General features: G+C 42.9%; 1 protein-coding gene and 1 long non-coding RNA gene across 5 annotated transcripts in view; one reads left to right on the top strand and one right to left on the bottom strand.

Moving 5' to 3' along the window:
- si:ch211-137a8.2 (uncharacterized protein LOC777613 homolog) overlaps window positions 1-625 on the top strand; it is a 46109-nt gene extending 45484 nt beyond the window's left edge. For 3 of the 4 annotated variants that reach the window (XM_041993807.1, XM_041993806.1, XM_041993803.1), the window contains exon 13: window positions 20-625. In XM_041993807.1, coding sequence (XP_041849741.1) covers window positions 20-203 — 184 coding nt within the window. In that variant the 3' untranslated portion in view covers window positions 204-625. The remainder of the gene's footprint in view (window positions 1-19) is intronic. The other variant, XM_041993805.1, reaches the window with a different exon arrangement.
- LOC121645385 lies at window positions 434-19225 on the bottom strand. The gene is made up of 4 exons (XR_006011415.1): window positions 19215-19225; window positions 17635-17639; window positions 3309-3315; window positions 434-509 (listed from the first exon to the last, which is right to left on the bottom strand). It is a non-coding gene; the product is annotated as an uncharacterized LOC121645385 (long non-coding RNA).
- Between the last annotated feature and the right edge of the window lie 3983 nt (window positions 19226-23208).

Genomic DNA, 23208 nt, shown 5'->3' with positions numbered 1-23208 from the left:
CTTTCACCTCTTCCTCCAGCAGCCGAGCCTCCTCCCCCTCCCGGCTCTCCCCAGCCTTCCTCTGCCTCCTCCTGGCTGTAGCGGTGGCTCTGCTGGGCAGCCTGATCTGTGTTGTCATGGAGCCGCCGTGTCACCGCAGCAACCGGATGTCACGGAGCCTCCACCTCGCACTGAGATACGTCAACGGGCCCCCACCTACCTGAGGGCCAGGCAGGCTCCAGAGTCACACCTGCTTCCAGAACCATCTAGACAGGTCTTCTGCTTTTCATTTAGAAATAAACGGATTTTCCTGATAGTTGAAGGTTAAAGTTGACCTTTTTTCCCTTTTTTATAAGAAAAAAAGGTTTAGGGATCACTCAAATTCTGGTTTCTTCTTTAGTGGAAACCAGTAACCATGTGTCAGAAGTTCACTTTAAAAGCAGCAGCTGGATGCAGACATGTTGAAGCCAGAGAAGAAGAATGTTTGATGCAGAGCTGATGAACCGTATGATGCTGAAATAAAAGTTCATCTGTTAAAGCAGCAGCAGTTTGTGGCTGCGGATGCAGAACTGCTGCTTTAATGTAGCATGAACTTTGATCTAAATCAAGTTTAAGAATGCAGTGGGCGTCTATGTTAAAGTACACCTGAGGCACTTTGCTTATTAATCATGAGTTAGTTTAATATTTCAAGTTTCCAAAACTATATGAGCTCAGATTTTTCCCAGTCAGAAGCATCGTGGAGCTGAAAGCTTTAAAAAGAATGAGACCAAAACAAAACTTCCACTCTGAGCTTCTTCATGAAGCGTTATTGTCTTTTTATTTTTAATCACATATTCACCATGTTTTCCTGCTGCTAAAACTCCTGTTTTCCCTTAAGTTTGACTTTCAGGTTTGAGCTTTCAGAAGCACCTGGCTCATTTTTGACTGATTTGTTGCCTTCATGACCTCAAACTGTTCGCCGTGCTAATGAAGCTAAAGCCAATGTGTAAAAATTGGCATTTTTTGTACATATTAATCACTAACTGCTGGGTCACACTGTGATAGCTGTAATTATATTTAGAGTTTATTTGTGAGAAATCTTGTATTGACTGACTTTGATGTATGAAGCGTACGTCCTCACACCATCACGCCTGTTTATAAATGACACGTTAACGCTGAGGTTTTGGTTGAGTTTCCTTCTCCGCTGGTTTCAGATCAGCTTCCAGAGACTTTAAATGTTGTACAGAGTTAATTGTCTCCATCAGTGTTGGGTTTTTACTTAGTGTAATCAAAGCTGATAAAGTTTTGATCAGAAAAGTCTCAAATTGTGACCAAAGTTGGAAACGAAATGATTAGAAATAATTCTGGTGGTAAAATCACAATTAATGTGAGGTTCTGGAAAACTGCGGCAGGCATGTACGGCACAGACAACGCTGAGAAAAAGTGATTTTCTTTTTTTTTTAGTTTTTGTTTTTCTTTCCTTTGAGTGTGAGACAGATTTACCGTCCATCTGAAGAGACTTATCGGGACTGAAGGATGAGTTTCTGACTCAAACCTTGACTTGTTGCTTTGTTGAAGTTTCTCAGGAAAAATTCTGGCTCCCCAAGAACTGTCTGGAACCCATAAAATTCAGAAGGATTAGTTCATTTCAAGCCTGAAGAGGTGTTAAAAAAGAAAAATGAAAGGGGACTTGGTCACTCAGCAGCCATCGTACACATCTCTTTTTTATTTAGATTTTTCCCTCATTGTAAAAACTGATGTCACATCTTATTAAATGCTCTTGCTTTTGTACACGTGTTCAAGTGAGAAATAAAAAGACGTGAATAAGCATCAGATTCTGTCTGTTTTGTTGAAATTTCAGTTGCAGGAAAAGCAGCTTTATTTACACATTTAAAGTCAAACATGTTGACCAAAGCGCTGTAAAACCAGGAGAAAGAAAATACAAATAAAAAGGGGACTAAGCAACAATAAAGCAGATATAAAAGAAATGCAAGTCAATAAAAAGATGAAAATAAAACTGATGTTCAGCAGAAACAAAGAAAGGAAACATTACAAAGTGGAAAAGGATTTACTTTCCTGTTGTCTGTGATCAGATAAATATCTGAATAAATGGAGGAATTCCTTCCTTTTCCAGACACGGACTTTGATTGGATGGTTGATCCTGCAGACATGGTTCAGTCAGGAGGGAAGCTGGTCTGAGATACAAAGAGCGAATATTTGCCTTCGTCCCAGCAGCTCTGCCGTCAAGCTGCAGGAAAACGGGTTTTTCTGTGTGACTGCTGATGTTAAAAAGCCTGCATCATTCGCCGACAACGCATCCCTGACCTGTTGAGTTTTATTGATGAGAATACGGTAGAACTATTATCTTTGCTTGTGGCTCCACTGGGAACTAATTGTTCTAGTTTTCCAGAGTCCATTCCTGCTGAATCCCAGATTCCAGCTGCGCTGTGGTTTTGGTTTGATTTTCCTCTTCTTGATGCTCCAAACATTTTCTGTTGGAAGTTGTTCAGAATGAGGTCTGGCATCGTCCTCCCGGGAAAAGAAGTTACCCCGATAGGAGCATATGTCCCTTAAATTCTTTGACTATTACAATGTTGTAAGCCGACCAGACAGAAGATTAGTTATTACATCTAAAATGACTTGTGAACATCTCTGGTTGTTCCACAATGATCCAAGATGCCTCCAGGCAAGACACAAAGCCTTTAAAATGTTTTTACAATTTGCTGAAGATGTCGAAAAATTTAAGTTTCTACGATAATAATAAAATCTGTTATGCACCAATGTGGCACATTGTTGGCTGCAGCCAACGAACCCCAAAAACTGAAAAACAAAACAAAAGAGTTTTTTAGTCTATTTTAAAACATTTAAACACTTTTCCTAACTGGGATCATAATGCATGGAATACTGGGATTTGTGTATTTATGTATTATTGTGCATTTTCCTCACAGTTCAGTTTTATAATCCACAACGTAATGATTCAAATCTTGAAATATTTATTCAAAGAGCACATTTCTGCCTGGTTGTAAACCCTGATCATGAATAGCTGCATGCGTGTGTGTGTGTGTGTGTGTGTTTTACTGGTGATCCAGTTCATGGAAGCTCTCTCCATCTGTTGGGAGCGCCGGCGGGCCTTCATCTGGGACGATGATGATTATATCTGCTTATTAAGATAAAGAAAAAAATGTTATATTCCTTTACTTTGGGTCATGATCAGACTGAACAACCATTTCATTGTTTTAATTCTACTTTGAGCCATAAACGGTAAAAAAAGTGAATAATATCCTCACCCCTCAGGAAAAATTTCCTCTTGGAAATTTCAACAAGTTACAAAACATCAGCAGCCAGAAAACAGCTTTTCTGTCCTGCTTCCGGAGACTGTACATTCCTCCTCGATACGCTGGAATCTTATTCTAAATCTCTGCATTGTTCAGTAAGGATGGAGCGTTTGGTCGCACAAGGCATGTTTTTCAGTCTTTGCGCGTGGAAATGGGATGGAGGTGAGAGGGAGGAGGAAAGCGTTTCAGTTCGAAGAAATGGATGAATGGATGCGATTGTTTCCCCCAGCTGAGAAAACGCCACAAATTTAGTTAGAGGGCAAATAATTTCATATTAGTAGAGGAATTTTCCATTTGGACTTTTAACCCGACTGTTGTGAGACAGAAAAAAGCAGAAAAGAGATAAATTCATCACTTTTTTCAACCAAAGATGACTGTAACACTGTAAAATCTAACTAGTAGGCTTCATTTCAAATGTAAATTGTTGCTTTAAAAAGTAATTTTTTATTTACTTGTGACTAAGTTTAGATAACGAGACTGAGTTGAGTTACATTAACTTAAAACCTGAGTTTGAGGTTGTGGAAGAAACATGATGAGATAAATTAAACAAAAATTAGAAGAGAAACTTAACAGAATCTTATTTCATCCCTACATGATGATTTCTAGTCCACCTTTCTAAAAAAAGGCTAATTTATTTCTAGCACATTTCACGATCAAGAAAATTCAAAGTGATTTACATCAAACATAAAAGGATCACAGGGGGTTGCAGGAAGCTTTAAAACCAAATTTAAAATGAAAATAATTCAGTCAGAAAAAACTAAACTAGAATATGGTAAAATGCAAGAAAAAGTTTTTGACCCTGATGTAAAACTGCTGAGTCAGCACACCTGCAGTTTTTTGGGAGTTTGTTCCACATGTGAGGAGCATAAAAGCTGAACGCTGCCTCTGCACGTTTAGTTCTGACTAAAGAGAAAGTAAACCTGATCCTGATGACCTGAGGGATCTTGTTGCTTCATAACGAACCAGAAGATCCTGAATGTAATTTGGTCCTAAACCATTCAGGTCTACACAAACAGCAGGATTTTGAAGTCAGGAAGCCAGTGTAAAGATCTCAGGACTGGAGTTCTAGGATCTACTTTCTTGGTCTTAAGACTTGTTTCCACCAACAGGGTCAGGTCGGGATGGTTAGGGTGTATAGTTTGTAAACCGTAACCTTACTTTGTTTCCACAGCAACCGCAACCTTACCTGAGAGGCGGAGCCTCTGCCAGATAGCGATCGATGCTTCAGCTACGTAGCAGCATGATGCCATCGCAGCGCAGCGCCTTCCTTAACGTAGAACCAAAACATGACTCAGAAACGAAGGAGGAGAATGGCGTCATCCAACAGTTGGTGTTCTTTCTTGGCGGTGCTTCGTGACGGCATTTTAAATGGAGATTTAATCAACAAAAAGAAAACAAGTCGCTCTAAACAAGTTCCTGCATTGTTTTCATGCCAGGTCACACATAAAATGACTTTTTTTTTCAACCAATCAACGGATCCCAGTGTGTCAAACTCCACCCTTTTAGGTCGGTTAGTTTGGTCCCCCAATGGAAGGGTCCCAACAAAGTAGGACAGGTCGGATCGGAGATTGGGGTACCCATCCTAGTTTTCAAGTGTGGAAACACAAAAAAAGCGCCCCGCCCTGCACCCGTCGGTGGAAACGGGGCTTTAATGAGGACTTGAGATGGACTAACTGGAGCGCTCTGATGGGCTTGTAGGGATTAAACTGGATTTACACTCGTGCTGCGTCTGGTCTGTTATTGCATCACCGCCGTAGTCTCCACGGAGGCTTGACGCAGACCTTTTCCAGCCCTGAGGTGCACCCTGCTATGCAGCACAGCTACGTAGAAGTATCCCTTATGATTGGTCAGTTTGTGTTACATGTTTCCGGATTTCTGGATCTTCTTACTAAAGTTGTGCAGTAATCCCCATTTTTATTGTGTTTGCTATCATTTTTTCAACCAAAGAACTATTTCTTCATTTGCTTCCACAAGCCCGTGAATACACTGTGCCATGTCCGCCACCATTGTTGATCTAAAGCAGGAAATGCCTCAAAAGAGCGCCGCTCTGTGGAGTTTACCAGCCACCTTCAGGTTCAGTAGAGGAACTGCAACACGACGCTGCAACCTCACTCTGTAGTGCCTGTCCAGAACATGTCACAATATTGAAGAACATTATTTATTTTAGTGCTGGGCAACGATTAAAAATTTGAATCGTGATTAATCACATGAAATGCAGGTTTAGTTTAACTTTTTGTGGAATAATTGCATTGAATTTTCACAACATAATGACACTAGACGTACCAGTAATAATTTTTTTAATCTATTTTTTCTTGTCATTAGGTTGGAAACTATGGGCTTTTCTCCTTCCATCATTTAGACACAAATATCTACCTCCCATAGAAGAAAGTCTGTATATACTCTTTTTGTAAAAGTTTTGTTTTTCTTATTTTAAAACATAAAAATAAAAATAAAAATGTGGTTCTTCAAAAATGACAATAAATTTCCTATAGTAGATATTTATCAAAAATTAAGTTGTCTTCTACATCAGACACACTGCTGCAGCAGGACCAGACATGGAGGAAGAGTCCTGGACTGCAGCCTTTGCATGAGGTTTTTCTGGGTTCAGAGCCAGCGAGCAGGAAGGCTGAGGAAAAAGCATGGGGGCGGATGATTGACGTCTATCAAACTCCAAGCTGCCTGTAGCTAAGAGCTAACTGAGGCAACTCGGATCTAACGTGAGCTAACTGGCTAATGAAGGTAGGTGGGCTAAAGCTAAGGAGCATTGTTAGCCAGCTAAAAACCACATTTGTGCTACACCCCTTCTTGCTGCTGATATTGGATACATGTTATCAAAAGGACACGACCCTAATTATGCCAAATTTCAAGAATAAATAACATCCAAAAGGATAAGTTAGAAAGAAATTAACCCACCTCACAGTTGTCATGAAGGTAAACTTGACCTATTAATCCTAAAATGGATTTTCGTACCAGGCTTTAAACATGTTTATTTCTGCTTTGAAGTTGATCTTTTTAACATGGGAGTCTATGGGGATTTGCTCTGTTTTGGAGCCCCTATAGTGGATGAGGGGGGAACTGCAATTTTTTTGCTATTCCACATAGGCTTCACATTTTACCGGCCAAGGTTGCCGCTTGGTTTAGAGTACTTTGTTTGAGCTGGGTCCCGGTCCTGGTGGAGCAGCACCATGGCTCCATTGTTTATACCAGAGACCAGCTGATGGAGCTCCGACGCAGCAGAGGAATAGGGAAAAGCACAAACATCCAGAAAGATATAAAGCAAATACCGGGGCTGTAGAGCTGGGAAGAAAAGGTGGCTAAGAGGAGATTCCGATCATATTTCCCCTCCGTGGTAATGGGAAATGTAAGATCACTGGGTAATAAGATGGAGAAACTAGCAGAGTGACAGTGTGTTTGGTGAGGCCTCAGTGTTGTGTTTTATGGAGACTTGGCTACACAACACCATACTGGACTCTCTGGTGAGTCTACCCGGCTTTCAGTTGGTGTGAGGGGACAGGAGTTGTGCCGACAGCAGCAAGAAGAAGGTCAGAGGAGTCGTGTTTGTTAACAACAAGGGGTTCAACCCTGGACATCACGGTGATGGAGTATGTGTGCAGCCCTGACATCAAACTGTTAGCAATGAGGCTTAGTCCAGATTATCTACCCAGAGAGTTTTCCCATGTCATCATCATCACTGTTTAGTTTCAACCAGCAGCCGATGTGTCGCAGGCGAATGACATAATCAGATCTGCGACTGTAAGATTACAGACTCTGCACTGCAGTGCCTTCTTAGCTATCTCTGGGGATTTTAATCCAACCTGTCATCAGCCCTGCCCACTTTCAATCAAACTGCAAGACAAGACACAATAAAACACTGGACCTGCTGTATGCCAATGCCAAGGACACCTACAGCTCTCCCTGCTCTCTCAGATCACAGTCTGGTCCACTTAAAGCCATGTTACATTCCTGAGGCCCAGCGGCTACCTGTGATCACCAGAACTGTCCAATGATAGTCATGGGGGTGTCCTCTGTGATGCACAGGGAAAGCACATCGGAAGACGTATGGACTGTGTAAACCTCTGCACGGACAATATCATCCTCACTTCTTCTGAGTGAAGAAGACAGAATTCAGGAGGGGAGACAAAAAAGAGCTGAGGCAGGTGCAGAATGAGCTGAGGGAGAACGTCCCAGAGGTCAAGAACAGCTGCAGGAGAAAGTTGGAGAGCAGACTCCAACATGACAAATCTTTAACCTGAGCATGATCCAGATGGTTGACCCTCCCTGACAGGTGGAAAACCTCATGTCTGGTTCCAGTGCCCAAGAAGAAGTTTCCCAGCACACAAAGTAACTATAGACCAGTGGCCCTTACATCACATGTCATGAAGTCACTGGAGAGGCTCATGCTTAGTCAGTTTCGCACAGTCGTCGGACCATCGTTGGACTCCCTGCAGTTCATCTACCAGCCCCAGATAGGAGTGGAAGACACTATCATCTTCCTGCTGCAGAGAGCCTACACCCACCTGAAGGAAACAGGTAGCTCTGCGGGGCCTCCTGGGGAGTGGGGGTGCCTAGTGCTGCTAGCAACTCACCATCCAGAAGGAGGTTCGCTTCCCTTCGGACTTACATCCCCGGAGGTCTCTTCTTCCCTGCTCTCTCTCTTTCATACACACACACACACACAGAGACACACAGACACACACACACATGTAGGGATTTGTGAGGCGTGCACGTCATGCGGGGTGTAGCCGTGGAGGCCACCCAAGTGGCTTCCTTGGCTGCACCCTGTGGCGACTCATCTCTCAGTTTTAATTACATTTAGACATCAAAACAAAAACACAACACACAAACAACTTCTGGAGGGCGTGTCATGTACTGCATGTAGGGCGGGACTGCTAATATGGCCTCGCTCCCAGCACAATGTGGTCACTGCCCCTCAGTTTTACTACTCACCACAAACAGTCTTGAGCGGGAAAGAGGAGGGCATTGGGTAACTCTCACACCGCTGTTCCACGGGGCGCCACTGGGGTTGGGCAGGGGGAGATGGTTGATGGGCAGGCCTGGGGGTGGTGTGCTGTGGGTCTGGGCTCTACCGCTGTCCTCATCCCTCTCCTCTCATTCCCTGCTAGGCATGTGGGGGGTGGGTGCCTTCTGGGGTTGGTGGCGGCTCATTGGCTACAGTTAGGCAGTGAGTGTTTATGGGTACAGCGCAGGGGAGGGTGTGAGTGTGGGGTTATATGGGGTGGAGATTGGAGTAGGTGGAGAGTGGGGGGTCAGTGGTGCCCTGGTTCCTGGGGTGTGTGGCTGGAACATTGGGGTGTGTGCTGGCCTACTCCGGGTGGTTGTCTGGGGGGGCTGGTCCTCCTAGGCACGGTGCAGGCCCTCTGCCTTTGGGGGTTGGGGCGGCTGCCTCTGGGCTCCTGGGGCCCTGGGCCCTTCACTTGGGCTGCCCTGGGTGGCCGGTCCCTGGCGGGGCCGGCGGCTGCCGATCTTGGCCCACTGGGACCTGTGCCCCAAGACCGCGGGGGACTCTTGCTGGGGCTCTCCTCTGCTTCCCTTCGGTTGGAGCTGGAGTCGTCTTCAGGGTGGGGTAACTTCGGTTAGTGCTCCAGGGCTGCTGCTGAGGGCCCAGGTCTCTGGGCTGCCCTGGTCTGTCTCTAGCCTCCGTGGAGGCGAGGTCGCATTTGCATGATCTCACTCACCACTCTTCTTCACTGATCACTCCTTGTTTCTCATGCTCTGCATGCTGACACAGTCACTGAGTTGTCCAGTGGGTTTATACACTTTTTTTTCTGTGAGTTAGTATCTGGTTGTTGTTGTGCTACTTTTGTGATATGTCTTTTTGATTTGGTTATTATTTAAGAGCTCTTAATGACTAGCAGCTCTTTTTTTCAGTAAAAGCCGTAGGAAGCTTTCAGGTGTGTTTATGTTCAAGTGTAACAGTTTGTTGTCTGGTGATAGTGTGGATTGAATGGTTGCCTTTTGGCTGTGGTGTTTATGTCTCCTCTTTCTTCTTTCTTCTTCTTTCCCTTTTGCTCCCCTTTTCTTTCTGTCCCCTCTGGTCAGGTCCAGCAAGAATATATAGATTCCATGATTCTAAGTAAATAAATAAATTAATCAGATTATCAAGAGGAGCTTTATACCCATAAGCCTCCACCTGGCAGAGCAAATTTGTTCAGCACGATACATCAACCAGATTATAATTTTGCTTGCTATGATGCTGGACAGGACAGGTTAAAAAAAAAAAAAAAAAAAAGGAGAGACAGGCAGGTCTATGAGAGTCATGTTCTTCAACTTCTCCAGTGTTTTTAACACCATTCGACCTGCCCTAATCAACCGGAAGCTACTGGACATGTAGGTGGATGCGCCACTCGTGGCCTGGATCCACAACTACCTCACAGGCTGCGGTGAGGCTGGGGAATATCACATCGAACACCATTGTGAGCAGCACGGAGGTGCCACAGAGAACGGTCCTGTCACCCTTCCTGCTTACCCTTTACACCTCAGACTTCAGGTTCTCTTCACAGTCCTACAACCTGCAGAAGTTCTCAGAGGACTCTGCCATCGTGGGCTGTATCAGCCAGGAGGAGGAGTACATGGGGGTGGGGGACAGGTTTGTGGAGTGGTGTGGACTGAAACACCTGCAGCTCAATATCACAAAGACAAAGGAGTTTGTTGTGGATTTCAGAAAACAGAGGATCTGTCTGAACTCTATTACCATCAGGGGTACAGAAGTGGACATTGTGGACAGCTACAAGTACCTGGGGGTCCACTTGGACAATAAACTGGAAAATGAACCCTGATGCCCTGATGATCTACAAGAAGGTCAGAGTCGCTTGTTCTTCCTCAAGAAGCTCAGATCTTTCAGCGTCTGCAGGATCCTGCTGCAGATGTTTGATCACTGGTGGTACCCAGCGTCATCTTCTATGTCGTGGTATGCTGGGGCAGCAGGCTGAAGGCAGCCGACACTAACAGACTCAACAAGCTCATCAGGAGAGCTGGAGCTGTTGTAGGACTTGAACTGGAGGTGTCTGAGAGGAGGATGCTGAGGAAGCTCCTCAGTATCAGAGACAATGTCTCTCACCCCCTGCATGCCACACTGACGTCGTGTCAGAGCTCTTTCAGCCATAGACTGAGACCACCAAGGAGCTCCACTGAACTCCACAGGAGGTCTGTCCTACCTGAGGCTATCAGACTTTATAACTCCTCCCCCTTCAGTTGCAGGGAAACCTAAAAATTTTAATAACTTTAAAAACATTGTAGTTATTATTTACCTGTTCATAACCATAACATGTGCAATAGTCGTTTTTGTTCTGGATCAATAAAGTTATTCATATTCAGATGTCAAAATTACTGTAGTCCAAAAGGTATCCACCAGGGGGCGAAAGACAAATACCAGATTGTATACAAAAGGGTTTTGAGCTAAGTTTTTACCATAAAGTGATGCAAAAGGTCTCAGAAAGAATGGTGGAAAGAAGAAGACATGAAGTAAAGTAGAAGGCAAAAGGAGGTGAAAGACACAGATGAGGCATGAAGGTCGTTTTCACCAACACCAAACTAAAAATATCCAGAAAGATTTAGGCCGGGCCCTAAGGATATTCGATTATGTCAATTAAATAAGTTAGGATGAATAATTAAGATGATTGTATTTATTTATTTAATTATTTTTTGTTCAAATATTTAAAAAAATAAGGCAGTTCTGTAGAAAAAAGGAGTCCAATCCGATTCTAGCAAGGTTGTTCAGATGTAAAAAGCATGATTTGTTTACCGAGTCAGAATCTCTTTTCTCTTGTCCAGCACATGCAAAACACACCAACAGCTCAAAGACATGATTAAAGAAGCATGACCAAGATGAGATGGCAGCACAACTTCAGCGGTGAAAAACGGCAGCTGTCTGACTTCTTATGAGATAAACTAAAATCAAATGACAAAAGTTTGACTGAAACTAATTCATCATAAAACTAAATTAAAACCAGGAGCAAAAATTAACACTGAAATGTGGAGAAAAACTCAGAAACCTGAGCTGCCCCCATCCTTCCCAAAGGGACATGCTGGGGAAGTTAATGCAAACATTTCTGTTCACATTTAAGCTGACCGTGCATGCAAAGCATCTGAAAGAGAAGACACTGTCACACATTCCAGTCACACAGAGCTGTTGTCTTCAGGAATTTCAGCCCATATTCACAAAGAGCTCACATTCTGTGTTGTTGCATAACGGAGGCTTCAGCTGCATTGCCTCCACACAAACCCCATTCAGTCCTGTTGCATGCAGACCGTCCAACTGTCCGCCGCTGCTTCCAGCCAGACTGTGGCGACAGATTAACATTTACAGATGTAACGTAGAAAAAGCAGCAGCAAACCCAATTACGGCCCTGATTTGATTTAAGTCCAGCAGCAGCATAAGGTGGCTGGCTGCTGGGGTTAATCTGATTTCAAACATACACAGAGGTTTACTGACATTTAAAGAAAATTGATGTCAGATACAAACACTATTGATTTAATGGAGATGTAATGGAGTTTATTTGGTTTGCTCTTAAAAAACACAAAACCAGAAAATGCAGTTTTCTTTCAGCTGGCTCGTCTGTGAGTTACCTCTCTCCACTCATGGAGGCTTTTGAATGAAATGCGATGTGTGTTGGTGAGGCTTCGGGCTGGACACACACTCTCTGATCCCTAGAACTAATGAACCATCCAAATTGTTGTCCTGGACAGCCATAGTCCTGAGGTCTCTGCATTCATAAAAGACCCTCTTTTTCTCAAACACGTTCTTTCTCTGCATGTCAGCGTCCCAAATAAAAACCCTACCCGGGCAGTTTTTTTTATTAAGTAGAGAAGCATCTTATGCAAAAGCAATGCCAGAACCATATTACTGTGTTTGTGCACAATAAAAACCTCCAACTGTCTAAATGTAATTGGATGTTCTTACACCATCTCTTTAATAGAGAGATTTTAATTTGACTCTTAAACGGTAAATTCTGTGTTCCAACATTTCAGCTGATCAGAGCACAAGATAAAGGACCAGTTTGGAGGTTTAAAACATTTTAACATATTATGGAAAAGAGCATCTTTATCTAACAGGAGGCTGACTGGGGCGTCTGAGGTGGAGCCAGATGTAGCTATGCCGTTAGGTGAATGTACCAGTCAGCAATGATGCAGTAATCCGATGATTTAGCAGGTTAAAGATATGAAGATTCATTTGAGGTTGGGTTGAACCTGGTTTTATTGTTAATGTCATGTTTTTAATGTTAATCAAATAAAAATAAATTAAAATAGTTTATGATACTATTTTTATATTTTTTTTATGGCTGGAAAAATGAGGGATGACGTTTTCATTGTCTCCACAGTGTACATACGTTCCTTAGCTCTAAAATAAATACATAATCCTAAAAGAAGATCTCTAACCTTCAGAGCCTGCTGTTGTGTTGTTGTTGTTGTGTGTTGCTAACGTTAGCAAGGTTAGAGTTCAAGTCGCTGACAGCCATCACTTTCCAGGGAACCTTAGTGCAGATAGAACCTCAACCAGGATTTTAATAGTCTGCAGCTTATAAACACAGCAGTTAATTACCTGTAGCCATCCATCAGTAGCCTTAAGAATGTGTGTTTGTATGTGGTGGAGTTATGTCTCTACAGTGTCGTGCAGCATGGTGGGGATGTTCCCCTGGCTGATGGCTTTGGATGGAGCCCACACTGATGGGACTGACTGATGATCAATCAGCTGCTGAGTGGAAAAGTCTGGTTCAATGCCAAGTGTCTGCTTTGTTGCAGGAAGCTGGCAGGTTTTTGGAAATTTGAAGTGACATGCTGCATCCGGAGCATAAAAAGGGGAAGATGTTTGGGTTATTTTCTGTGCTAATTGTTTAAAATGATGCAGTGAATTGATCAATAGCAGAGCACACTGATGGCAGATAGCAGAGCACATTTGTGGGTGTGTCAGCAACTTCTAAAATCTATTTCAGGACAACTGTTGATTCTTCCTTAACTGTGTTTCCAGTACTTGGAGTCATGTCTGTGTGCAGAGTTGTACAGATATGTACCAACTTTTAAAGTAAAGTACATGTCAAACACTGAAGCCATAGTTCCTTCACTTTGGTGGGTATTAACCAACACCACATTTTTTCAGAGTACAAGTACTTACATTTGAGTACTTGCTTAATTGTGTGATAAATCGTCCTGCAGCATCATCTAAATTATTTCTGAATCATCAGGAATAAGGAGGATAAAGTGGTTTTTGGTGGATTCAGTTCTCTGCTGTAACAAAGCCAAAGCCAGCTTCTCTTGTCAAGATAATGCCAAATTCTGATTTTAAATGTGTTATAAATTATAACTCATAAAGCATTAATTCCACAAATTAACCTCTGGGTTCTGTAGTTTCAGAACATTTTTATAAATACCTGATACTGGTATCGTTTCATCCCCAGTACTAACCACCGCAGAATGCATACTATAAATGTCCCAACAGTTCTAAAAGTTTTGTAAATGCTCTGAAGAAATTAAAAGTAGAACATATGTTAAATAACTGGTTGCTGGATATGAAGTCCAACACTTTAGGATCTGTTGTCTTCTTCTGAACTTTAATTGTTCTTTTATCAGAAAAAAGTCTCTTATAAAACCTAATTTAATGTAAAGCTCAGATGGTGAAGCCATTTTACAGGAGGCACATTTATTATGCATAAACAGCAGATTTATCCAAGCATCGGCTAGTGGACAGCGAAGGAGTGGGGAGGCTGACAGCAGAGAAATACGTGAGTGAGTGAGTGGTCTTCAGCCAGCTCTCTGGGGTAAAAAGATCAGACCTGCTGCAGAGCCTCAGAAGATTAGGACTGACCTGACTCAAATGTCTCTTGGGTCCAATCACTCAGCCAGCAGGAAAAGTGTGCAGGAGTATCAGAGCTCAGCGGCCCCGTGGGGACCACATTAGACTGCCAGACTCGGGAGGCCTCGTCTCCCACTCATCGGAGACTTCAGGTGATGTAACGTTCATCTGGAGAATTTCTTGACTTTGTATTTAAACACTGTTTTATTGTTTGGTTTAACACGCTGCCCGGTCCTCAGACCCAGCAGTTATAAATATTTACTAATAAGCTTAATATGGATTAACAAAGAGAAATGATTGCAAACAAGCTAATAAAAAAGGCCAAAGTTTTGTAGTGACCTGATCAAACACTTCCTCATTAGTGTTACAGTCACATTTCCTGCTTTTGGGTTTCTGCTTGTTTGGAAATTGATTTTCAATCCAATCTGGCTGTTAATGGACATGTTACGCTGTTTGAGCCGCAGCGCTGGGATGAAATGCATTATGAAGATGTCTGTTATAATATGAACATTTTAATTCTTATCTGAACTGCTGCAGTTTTAAAACTATTATACTATTAGTGTCTGGCATATTTTTGATATTACTATAGATTTACCATTGACTTCACCACCAGGTTGGACCCCGTTTCCCTCCAGAACTGACTTAATTCATGGTGTGATAGATGAAGCAGGTGGTGGAAACCTTCCTCAGAGGTTTTCTCCATGTTGACATGACAGCATCACACAGCTGCTGCAGGTTTGTCGGCTGCTTCCATGATGAGAATCTCCCGTTCCACCACATCCCAAAGCTGCTCTACTGGACTGAGATCTGGTGGCTGTGGAGGCCGTTGGAGTCCAGTGAACTCATCGTCATGTTCTAGAAAGCAGGTGGAGATGATCTGAGCTTTGTGACATGGTGCATTATCCTGCTGGAAGTAGCATCAGAAGATGCTCCACTGTGGTCATAAAGGGATGGACATGGTCAGCAACAATACTCAGGTAGGCTGTGCTGGTTAAACCAGGCCACGTTGGTACTAAGGGGCCCAAAGTGGACCAAGAAAATCTCCCCCCACCATTACACCAGCAGCAGCCTGAAGCATTGATCCAAGGCAGGATGGATCCATGTTTTCATGATGTTTCCAGCAGATTCTGAGCCGAGCATCTGAATGTGGAGCTGAAATGGAGACTCATCATAACATGGACTCATAACAAAGATAATATGAAGTGGAAGCAAGTCAGCAAAATTATTAGCCTATAAATCAAACAACTGGCAGAAAATGCAATAGAAACAGATTTTGTGAAATTACTGAGGAAGAAATTCAACACTATGGTCATAAAGGGATGACATGGTCAGCTACAATACTCAGGTAGGCTGTGGTGGTTAAACCAGAGTGATGTGATGTACTTGTCATCCTCTACTGTAGCTCTGTAATTTTTCATGTCTCTTGTCCCAAGTGTCCACCAGTAAAACAGCAACGAGCTCCCTTGACCGCTGCTTCCCTCGGGCATTATGGATAAACTCACATTAGGTTCTCTATCGACAGGCAGGGCACACTCAGGGGATTATGCACACTAAGCTATTAGACAAACACACACACACACACACACACACACACACACACAAGTGATCTCCTGTATACACATCTGAGGTTTGAGCTTTTAAACAGACAAATGGCTGCTCGAGAACGAACATGTTCACATCTCCTGTTCTCAATCACATAGTTCATCAATCAGCTTTAAAGCCGCTGCTGTGTGACATTTAACCTTATTTACATCATGCTAATTAGAACACCAGAAAAATCAATCCTCCTGAACTCCTCTTGTCCACCAGCACCATTCATGTGGATACACACTCACTCCTGTCAGCTAAAACAGGAAACTGAGGCTACAATTCACACAGACTCACCACTCACCTGATCTACGCTTCAGGCTGCTGGTGGTGTAATGGGGGTAGGGTTAGGGGGATTTTTTCTTGGCCAGGTTTGGGCCCCTTTAAGACCAAATTTTATATAAATGTTGGTATTAGTTGTTCATGTTGTCCTTACCTGAGAGATACCTGTGTGGCAGGAGTCACTCAGACATACTGACTTCAAACAAGGTTTATTTTTTTACCATTTTTTTTACCAGTATAAAAAAAATTATATTTAAATATTAGATACAAGCAGCTGAAATTAGTTTCCACTGCATACACACACACACACACACACACACACACACACACACACACACACACACACACACACACACACACACACACACATATATATATGTACATATGTTCATGTGTATTCTTGTCATGTTTCCCAAATGTTCCCATTTCTCAAAAATGCCCTTATTTAATAAAAATGTTCTCACTTCCACCAAAATCCACTGAAGTACCCTTACAGACACCTCATGCATGTGCACAAATTTTGAACACACATTGTGCAACCACACGCTAGAGGCTGGCCTTATCAGATCACACAGCTCAGCTCTCACTGACATAAAGAGAAAAGGGAAAAATGTGCAGAGATGAAGAAGGGAGAAAATAGTGTTTTTAGGCCAGGCTAGTTAAGACCTGACTGTCCCAGTTGAACAGAACGTGGAGCTCACACTCGGAGATGAAAGCAGTGAATGTGTTTGTACTGTACTCTCAGCGGTCGGCCTCTCTCTGGGACAAATCTCACCAGGAGCTGGAAGGACTGTGTGGAATGAATCTGTCTTAAACAGTGAAGAAGTCTCTGTGCGCAGTAAGAGATGCTACTGACTGGTCACATGTGGTCAGTCATGGAGGGGAGCACACAGTTACACCAAAATATTCATTTGTGTTGATTTATTTGGAAGACACATGCACTGAAAGCATAAATGTAGCACGGTTGTGTGTGTTCACAATTGCTAGAAAAATCCTCACATTTGTGTTGTTTTTGGCTGTTCCAGTCCCCCCCCCCAAACCCCCACCCCTTTCTGAACAAGCAAACTCTGACTTCTCGTTTCTTTCTCTTTAACTGAAACATATTAAAATATAACTGAAGATAAACATCTGGTTTGAGGCTTTCAGTGATCACCTGGTTAAAGGTTTGGAAATCAAGTTACTTCAGTTGGTTAGAGTCCTCTGTCAGCTGACCAGATGTTGGAACTAAATTAAACCTCACCGGGATGAGCCATGTTCTTTTATTCATCGTGATTGTGGTTGAATATGTAGCCAACAACACTTGTTTTAACTTGAGCTGACGTTTTAGCTTCATCCACCAGGACTTCCTATTATCTTTTTGATGAAGACAACATAGACTGGGCCCCTATGAAGAATCTAGACAATGATGGAGAGAAACAGTTGGTTGCCCTAATAATAAAGCTGTTAAAAACACCTAAATATGTACTTCCGGTAGCAGAAACAATACATGATTTTTCATAAAGATTCTTAGTTCCAAAAGCTTTTACACCCACATACCATGAAGTTCCAGACCATCAAGGTTTCCATGTTTTCATCTGGCCTGCCGTGTAGAAGCAAAACTGCTTCCACTCAGGAACCAGTTTTAAATTTTCCAAAGCACCAGAATCGTGCACCGCTGGGCTTGACAAAGCCTCCATCTGTGCAGACAGGTGCAGGCCAGATCCCTGACTCCACTGTCCATGCATTTATCTTTAGTAGACTGGACTACTGTAATGCTGTCCTCACAGGTCGCCCTAAAAAGTCCATCAGACAGCTGCAGTTAGTCCAGAACGCTGCTGCTCCAGTCCTCACTAAGACCAGGAAAGTAGATCCTAGAACTCCAGTCCTCACTAAGACCAGGAAAGTAGATCCTAGAACTCCAGTCCTCACTAAGACCAGGAAAGTAGATCCTAGAACTCCAGTCCTCACTAAGACCAGGAAAGTAGATCCTAGAACTCCAGTCCTCACTAAGACCAGGAAAGTAGAGCCTAGAACTCCAGTCCTCACTAAGACCAGGAAAGTAGATCCTAGAACTCCAGTCCTCACTAAGACCAGGAAAGTAGATCCTAGAACTCCAGTCCTCACTAAGACCAGGAAAGTAGATCCTAGAACTCCAGTCCTCACTAAGACCAGGAAAGTAGAGCCTAGAACTCCAGTCCTCAGTAAGACCAGGAAAGTAGATCCTAGAACTCAAGTCCTCACTAAGACCAGGAACATAGATCCTAGAACTCCAGTCCTCACTAAGACCAGGAAAGTAGATCCTAGAACTCCAGTCCTCAGTAAGACCAGGAAAGTAGATCCTAGAACTCCAGTCCTCACTAAGACCAGGAAAGTAGATCCTAGAACTCCAGTCCTCACTAAGACCAGGAAAGTAGAGCCTAGAACTCCAGTCCTCACTAAGACCAGGAAAGTAGAGCCTAGAACTCCAGTCCTCAGTAAGACCAGGAAAGTAGATCCTAGAACTCCAGTCCTCACTAAGACCAGGAAAGTAGATCCTAGAACTCCAGTTCTCAGTAAGCAATGAATGAAAACTGTTAATTCCCCACAGCGGGACCTAATTTCTTGCATTTTATCTATTTTATTTACTTTTTTTTCTTTCTGTTGTTTTTTCTTTCTTTTATTTCTTTAAAAGTTTGTTTTTAACACACTTGTTATTGCTTCTAACCTGCTGTAATGCTTTTAATGTTTTACGTAAAGCATTTTGAATTGTCTTGTACAGGAAATTTGCTATACAAATAAATTTGCCTTGCCTTGCCTTGCTGTACAAATAAACCATGTTAGACACGAGCGTCTGTCTGATGCTAGAACAGGCAGCAGATCACAGCTACATGTCATGCAACAGCACAGGAATTACATTGCAGCACAGTCCTGCAACGCGTTTGGCATTTTGCCGATATTGTGAAGCGCCTCGAAGTTACTGGGTTACTTTACTGGGTTAATGCGCTTCAGGTCTGACCTGTCTTTTCATCCTCAGACCGTTCACACGAATTTCAAGATATGTCCATACAACAACCAGAAGATCAAACACCTGGACAACACTGGAGCTCACGGCTCAGCAGAAAACTTGTTACCATGAAGAACAGCGTGGGCATAATGTGGTGACATGAAATAAAAACAAAATAAGTTGATGTATTAACCCATTTAAATAGCTGCTAATTAAGATTAGGCACAAGTTCAACTAGGATAACTCATCAGATCCTGTCCCACTTCCTTCCTTTATTTGGGACTGTGCTTTAATCCTTTCTCTTCCTGTTTTGGTAAATATTGCTGAATATTTCTCATTAATATTTAATGTCTAATGTTTTCTCTTTGATTAGTTGTATTAGCTGCTGTATTGCTTTCAAGGCTTGGTGTGTCATCCTGGTCTGACTTCTAAATCTGCCCTGCTGTCCAGCCAGTGTGAGTGCATCATGCTGTTTACTGTCGTCGGATTAGCCTGAGGTAACCTGGTGTGTACAGCTGACTGTAAGTGACCTAACACACTCTTCACAACAACAACACTTCTCGTGCCAACTGCCGTCATTGAGGGTAAATCAACCTGCTGGAGGACTCTGGGACTGTATAAGTACTACAAAGTGGGTCTCTTTACTCTCAAGTACCTATCCAGAGATGCTTTGTGTCAGTTCAGTTTTTTCACGCATAAATAAAAGTTCCTTCTTGTTCTGTTTTCAGCTTTAAGAGGAAAAAAATAATAATCCTGGTACGTTTAGCTTTTCTGGTATTTGGAACACTTTAAGACCAGTATGTGTACTACAAGACAATCCAGACTTCATCCTGCAAGTTTTTCATGTTTCCCTGCTCCAACACACCTGACTGAAATGAATCAGTCACTGTGCAGGACTTAAAAGGCTAATGGATGCGTTAGATTTGGATTATGTGTGTTGGAGCAGGTAAGCATCAAATATCGGCAGGATTGTTGCCTTCGAGGACCAGGGTTCCCAGACTGATCAGATCTGACCTGGAGTACCTAAGTCCTCAACAGTAGTGATTCCCAATCTGGGGGTCCCCAAGCTCTTTATCTGGACTAACGTCATCATTCTAGGCATCCATGCTGCTGGCTAATGATAGCAGATACAAGATAATTAGGACTCGCCACCTCAGGAATGGCAGCACCACAAGGTGGCGCAACACACAAAACAGCCGCCAGATTAGTCGATAAATTCTTTGTACAGGTGTTCTAGTCATTTTAAACCATGCTGTAAACCTGGACCAGAACTGGGAAGGAAAACCTTCATCAGAGCCAGAACCAGGAAGAAAAACCTTATTAGTGAACTGTAATGGGATATATTAGTACTTAAATTGGTACTGGGAATCGGTACTTCCACTAAGTTTGATTAAAATGTGGCATCAGTGCATCTGTCTGTGCATCCCTAGTCGGCTGGATAAATCAGTAGGCAGTGCAGCCATCTCCCATGCGGGAGACCAGAGTTCGAATCCCAAAGGGATGAATATCATCACCTTCCAGCTGGGTCCGCAGGTAAGACCCTTACGCTTCTGTCTGACCACTGTAAGTCGCTTTGGAGAAAAGCTTCAGCAAAATGACTGTAATGTAAGTCAGCAGAAAATGAAAACAAACTGTAGGAAGTCCTGTGAAAGACGAAATTCTGACGTCTCCTTGATGATGTTCATGTTTTTAACTCCTTCTCCATACACGTGTGGTAATGCTGAGGTTTTCACCCCTTAAAACTGTTAATCGGTCCTTTAACGTCAGCTTCGCCAAATGAAGGGAGACTTTAATCCTGTATGTAGTTATTCTTGGCATCCACATGCACGAAAAACGTCACATCCTGGACATGAATCATTGTGACAGTTTCGCAAACTGTCGTGAGACCAGTGATCCCACTAAACTTAGCTGCACGCCCCCCTCCCCCCAGCTTAGAACAACCAGAGCCGTTTATAGCGGAGTTGCACTGATGACCTTTGACCTGAATGTACAACAGGCTGACAGATTGAGACTGAGATTGAGACAAGCTCTTTCCTCAACTGCAAACTGAAGCCTGAAAGAGATAAATGAATAAACTAATAAACTGGAGAATATCTTTTGTTTTTAGTACATCTAAGACATTTTATATGAAGACAATGTCTTAAATTTTAATATCTGTCCAGAATGTGTCTTTTCTATCCATTTTAATATAAAGAAAGGACAAATGCGCTAAACAAATGGACCAAATGTTGGACCAAACTGATGGTTTGAGGTTTTCATAGGAACCTCCAGGCTTAAACCTCTGGATCAATGGTACCTTCACACAGATGGAGTCCTCCGGGGATACGGATCTCCTCCATACCATCACAGCTTTCTCTGATAACAGCCTGGATGATCTTTCTCATGTCTGGAACATAGAAGCAGACGTCACGTTTTCCATCCAGCCACTGAAACATCCCAGATAGCAGACATGTTTGGGTCAAATCCAGGCTACCTCTGGCACTTATGGCTCAGTTTTGACACTAACAAGTGTTGTGTGGGCCAGAGGTGGTCCAGATGTCGGTTGTTGGCCTGGACGTGGATTGTGGCTAGTACTTTGTGGGCCACATGTGGTGGTCGTGTTGCTGAGATTTGGCAGCTATGCTCACATTTAGTCAAAGCTGTAAGTCAAGCCCAACTTTGGAATGGATACATGTCCATTGTCTTTCTGTCCATCATGAGATGAGCTGGTGTCCATCCAACGGTGGTTTCTGTTGTTGTCCTTTCCACCCGGAGATTTCCTCAGACTCTCTGAATCTTTTCACAACAGCTTGGATCATCTCCATGTACTTCCATATGTAAACCTACATGTCCAGGTATATAGATTACCAACTAGCTGTAGAAAGTCTCCGTCTTGTAGTTTTCTTCCTCCCTTGGACATACTCTGATCTCATTCTTGGCTTTTCCAGAATCCAACTGATGGAAATCCGTCTAAATAACTTTATTCCATGTTTACCTGTAGGGGTGAGAGGTTAGGGTAAGCCAAGATCAGAGTTCACAGCTGTGGAGGATGAGGAAAGGCAGGATGCTAATTCTGGTGTGAAAGCTGTAGGAAAACACAGCAGAGGACTGAGGCTTTCTTTAGAAAACCAGCTCAAAGTAGACATGAAATTCATCTGGTGATGAATAATTTATCAGAATGAAAACTTCATACCTTCCTTCTGAGATTTTCCACCAATATGCTGCTGTTATATAAACACAAAGCTTTTAGCAACAAAGCTAAAGTCAATTAATGGCTCTGGTGGAAACATTGATCATGGTATTTTCCAATATTGTTGTTTACCAGGATTGTGCAAATAGATATTTACACAAACAGGGAGCGAATGATAAATATGTATTTGCAAAAGAAAAATAATTCAGTTTTCTCCAACTTGATTGGCAGTAAAAAGAGATTAAAATATTTGTATGTAAAATTAATTCCATCAAATCAAATCTTGTTGTTTTAATGAGGATCTGATCAGTCAAAGCTGCTGGTGGTAAAAGGTTGTGCAGACTAGAGTTAGAGGAACTCTGGGTTTGGATATTTGATCGTCTTACAGCTCATAGATCAGAGGTGAAGATAGCTGAGGGTTTAGGTTACGACGGGAGCAGAAGGTGCACTTAAACATCCACTAAAGGTAATTCACTCAGGCTAAACTGGCAGTGTTTCATCACAGGTGAAGGTGTTTAAAGGGTCAAGCTAAAACTTTAATAGATTCTAGCTTCCTGACCTGCATTCAAGTCCATCTTGGACTAAAAAGAACAAAATATAAGTTTCATTCATATTTGTAGCAACACTCACCAGGTCCACCTTCTAGTACCAGGATGGACCCCATTTCCCTCCAGAACTGAACTTAATTCTTGGTGTCATAGATTGAACCACGTGTTGGAAACCATCCTCAGAGGTTTTCTCCATATTAACATGACAGCATCACACAGTTGCTGCAGGTTTGTCGGCTGCATCCATGATGAGAATCTCCCGTTCCACCACATCCCAAAGCTGCTCTACTGGACTGAGATCTGGTGGCTGTGGAGGCCGTTGGAGTCCAGTGAACTCATCGTCATGTTGTAGAAAGCAGGTGGAGATGATCTGAGCTTTGTGACATGGTGCATTATCCTGCTGGAAGTAGCATCAGAAGATGCTCCACTGTGGTTATAAAGGGATGGACATGGTCAGCAACAATACTCAGGTAGGCTGTGCTGGTTAAACCAGGCCACGTTGGTACTAAGGGGCCAAAGTGGACCAAGAAAACCTCCCCCCACCATTACACCAGCAGCAG

This window comes from Melanotaenia boesemani, chromosome 9 (assembly GCF_017639745.1).
Source record: "Melanotaenia boesemani isolate fMelBoe1 chromosome 9, fMelBoe1.pri, whole genome shotgun sequence".
Taxonomy (NCBI): domain Eukaryota; kingdom Metazoa; phylum Chordata; class Actinopteri; order Atheriniformes; family Melanotaeniidae; genus Melanotaenia; species Melanotaenia boesemani.
This window is presented reverse-complemented; position numbering and strand designations above follow the sequence as displayed.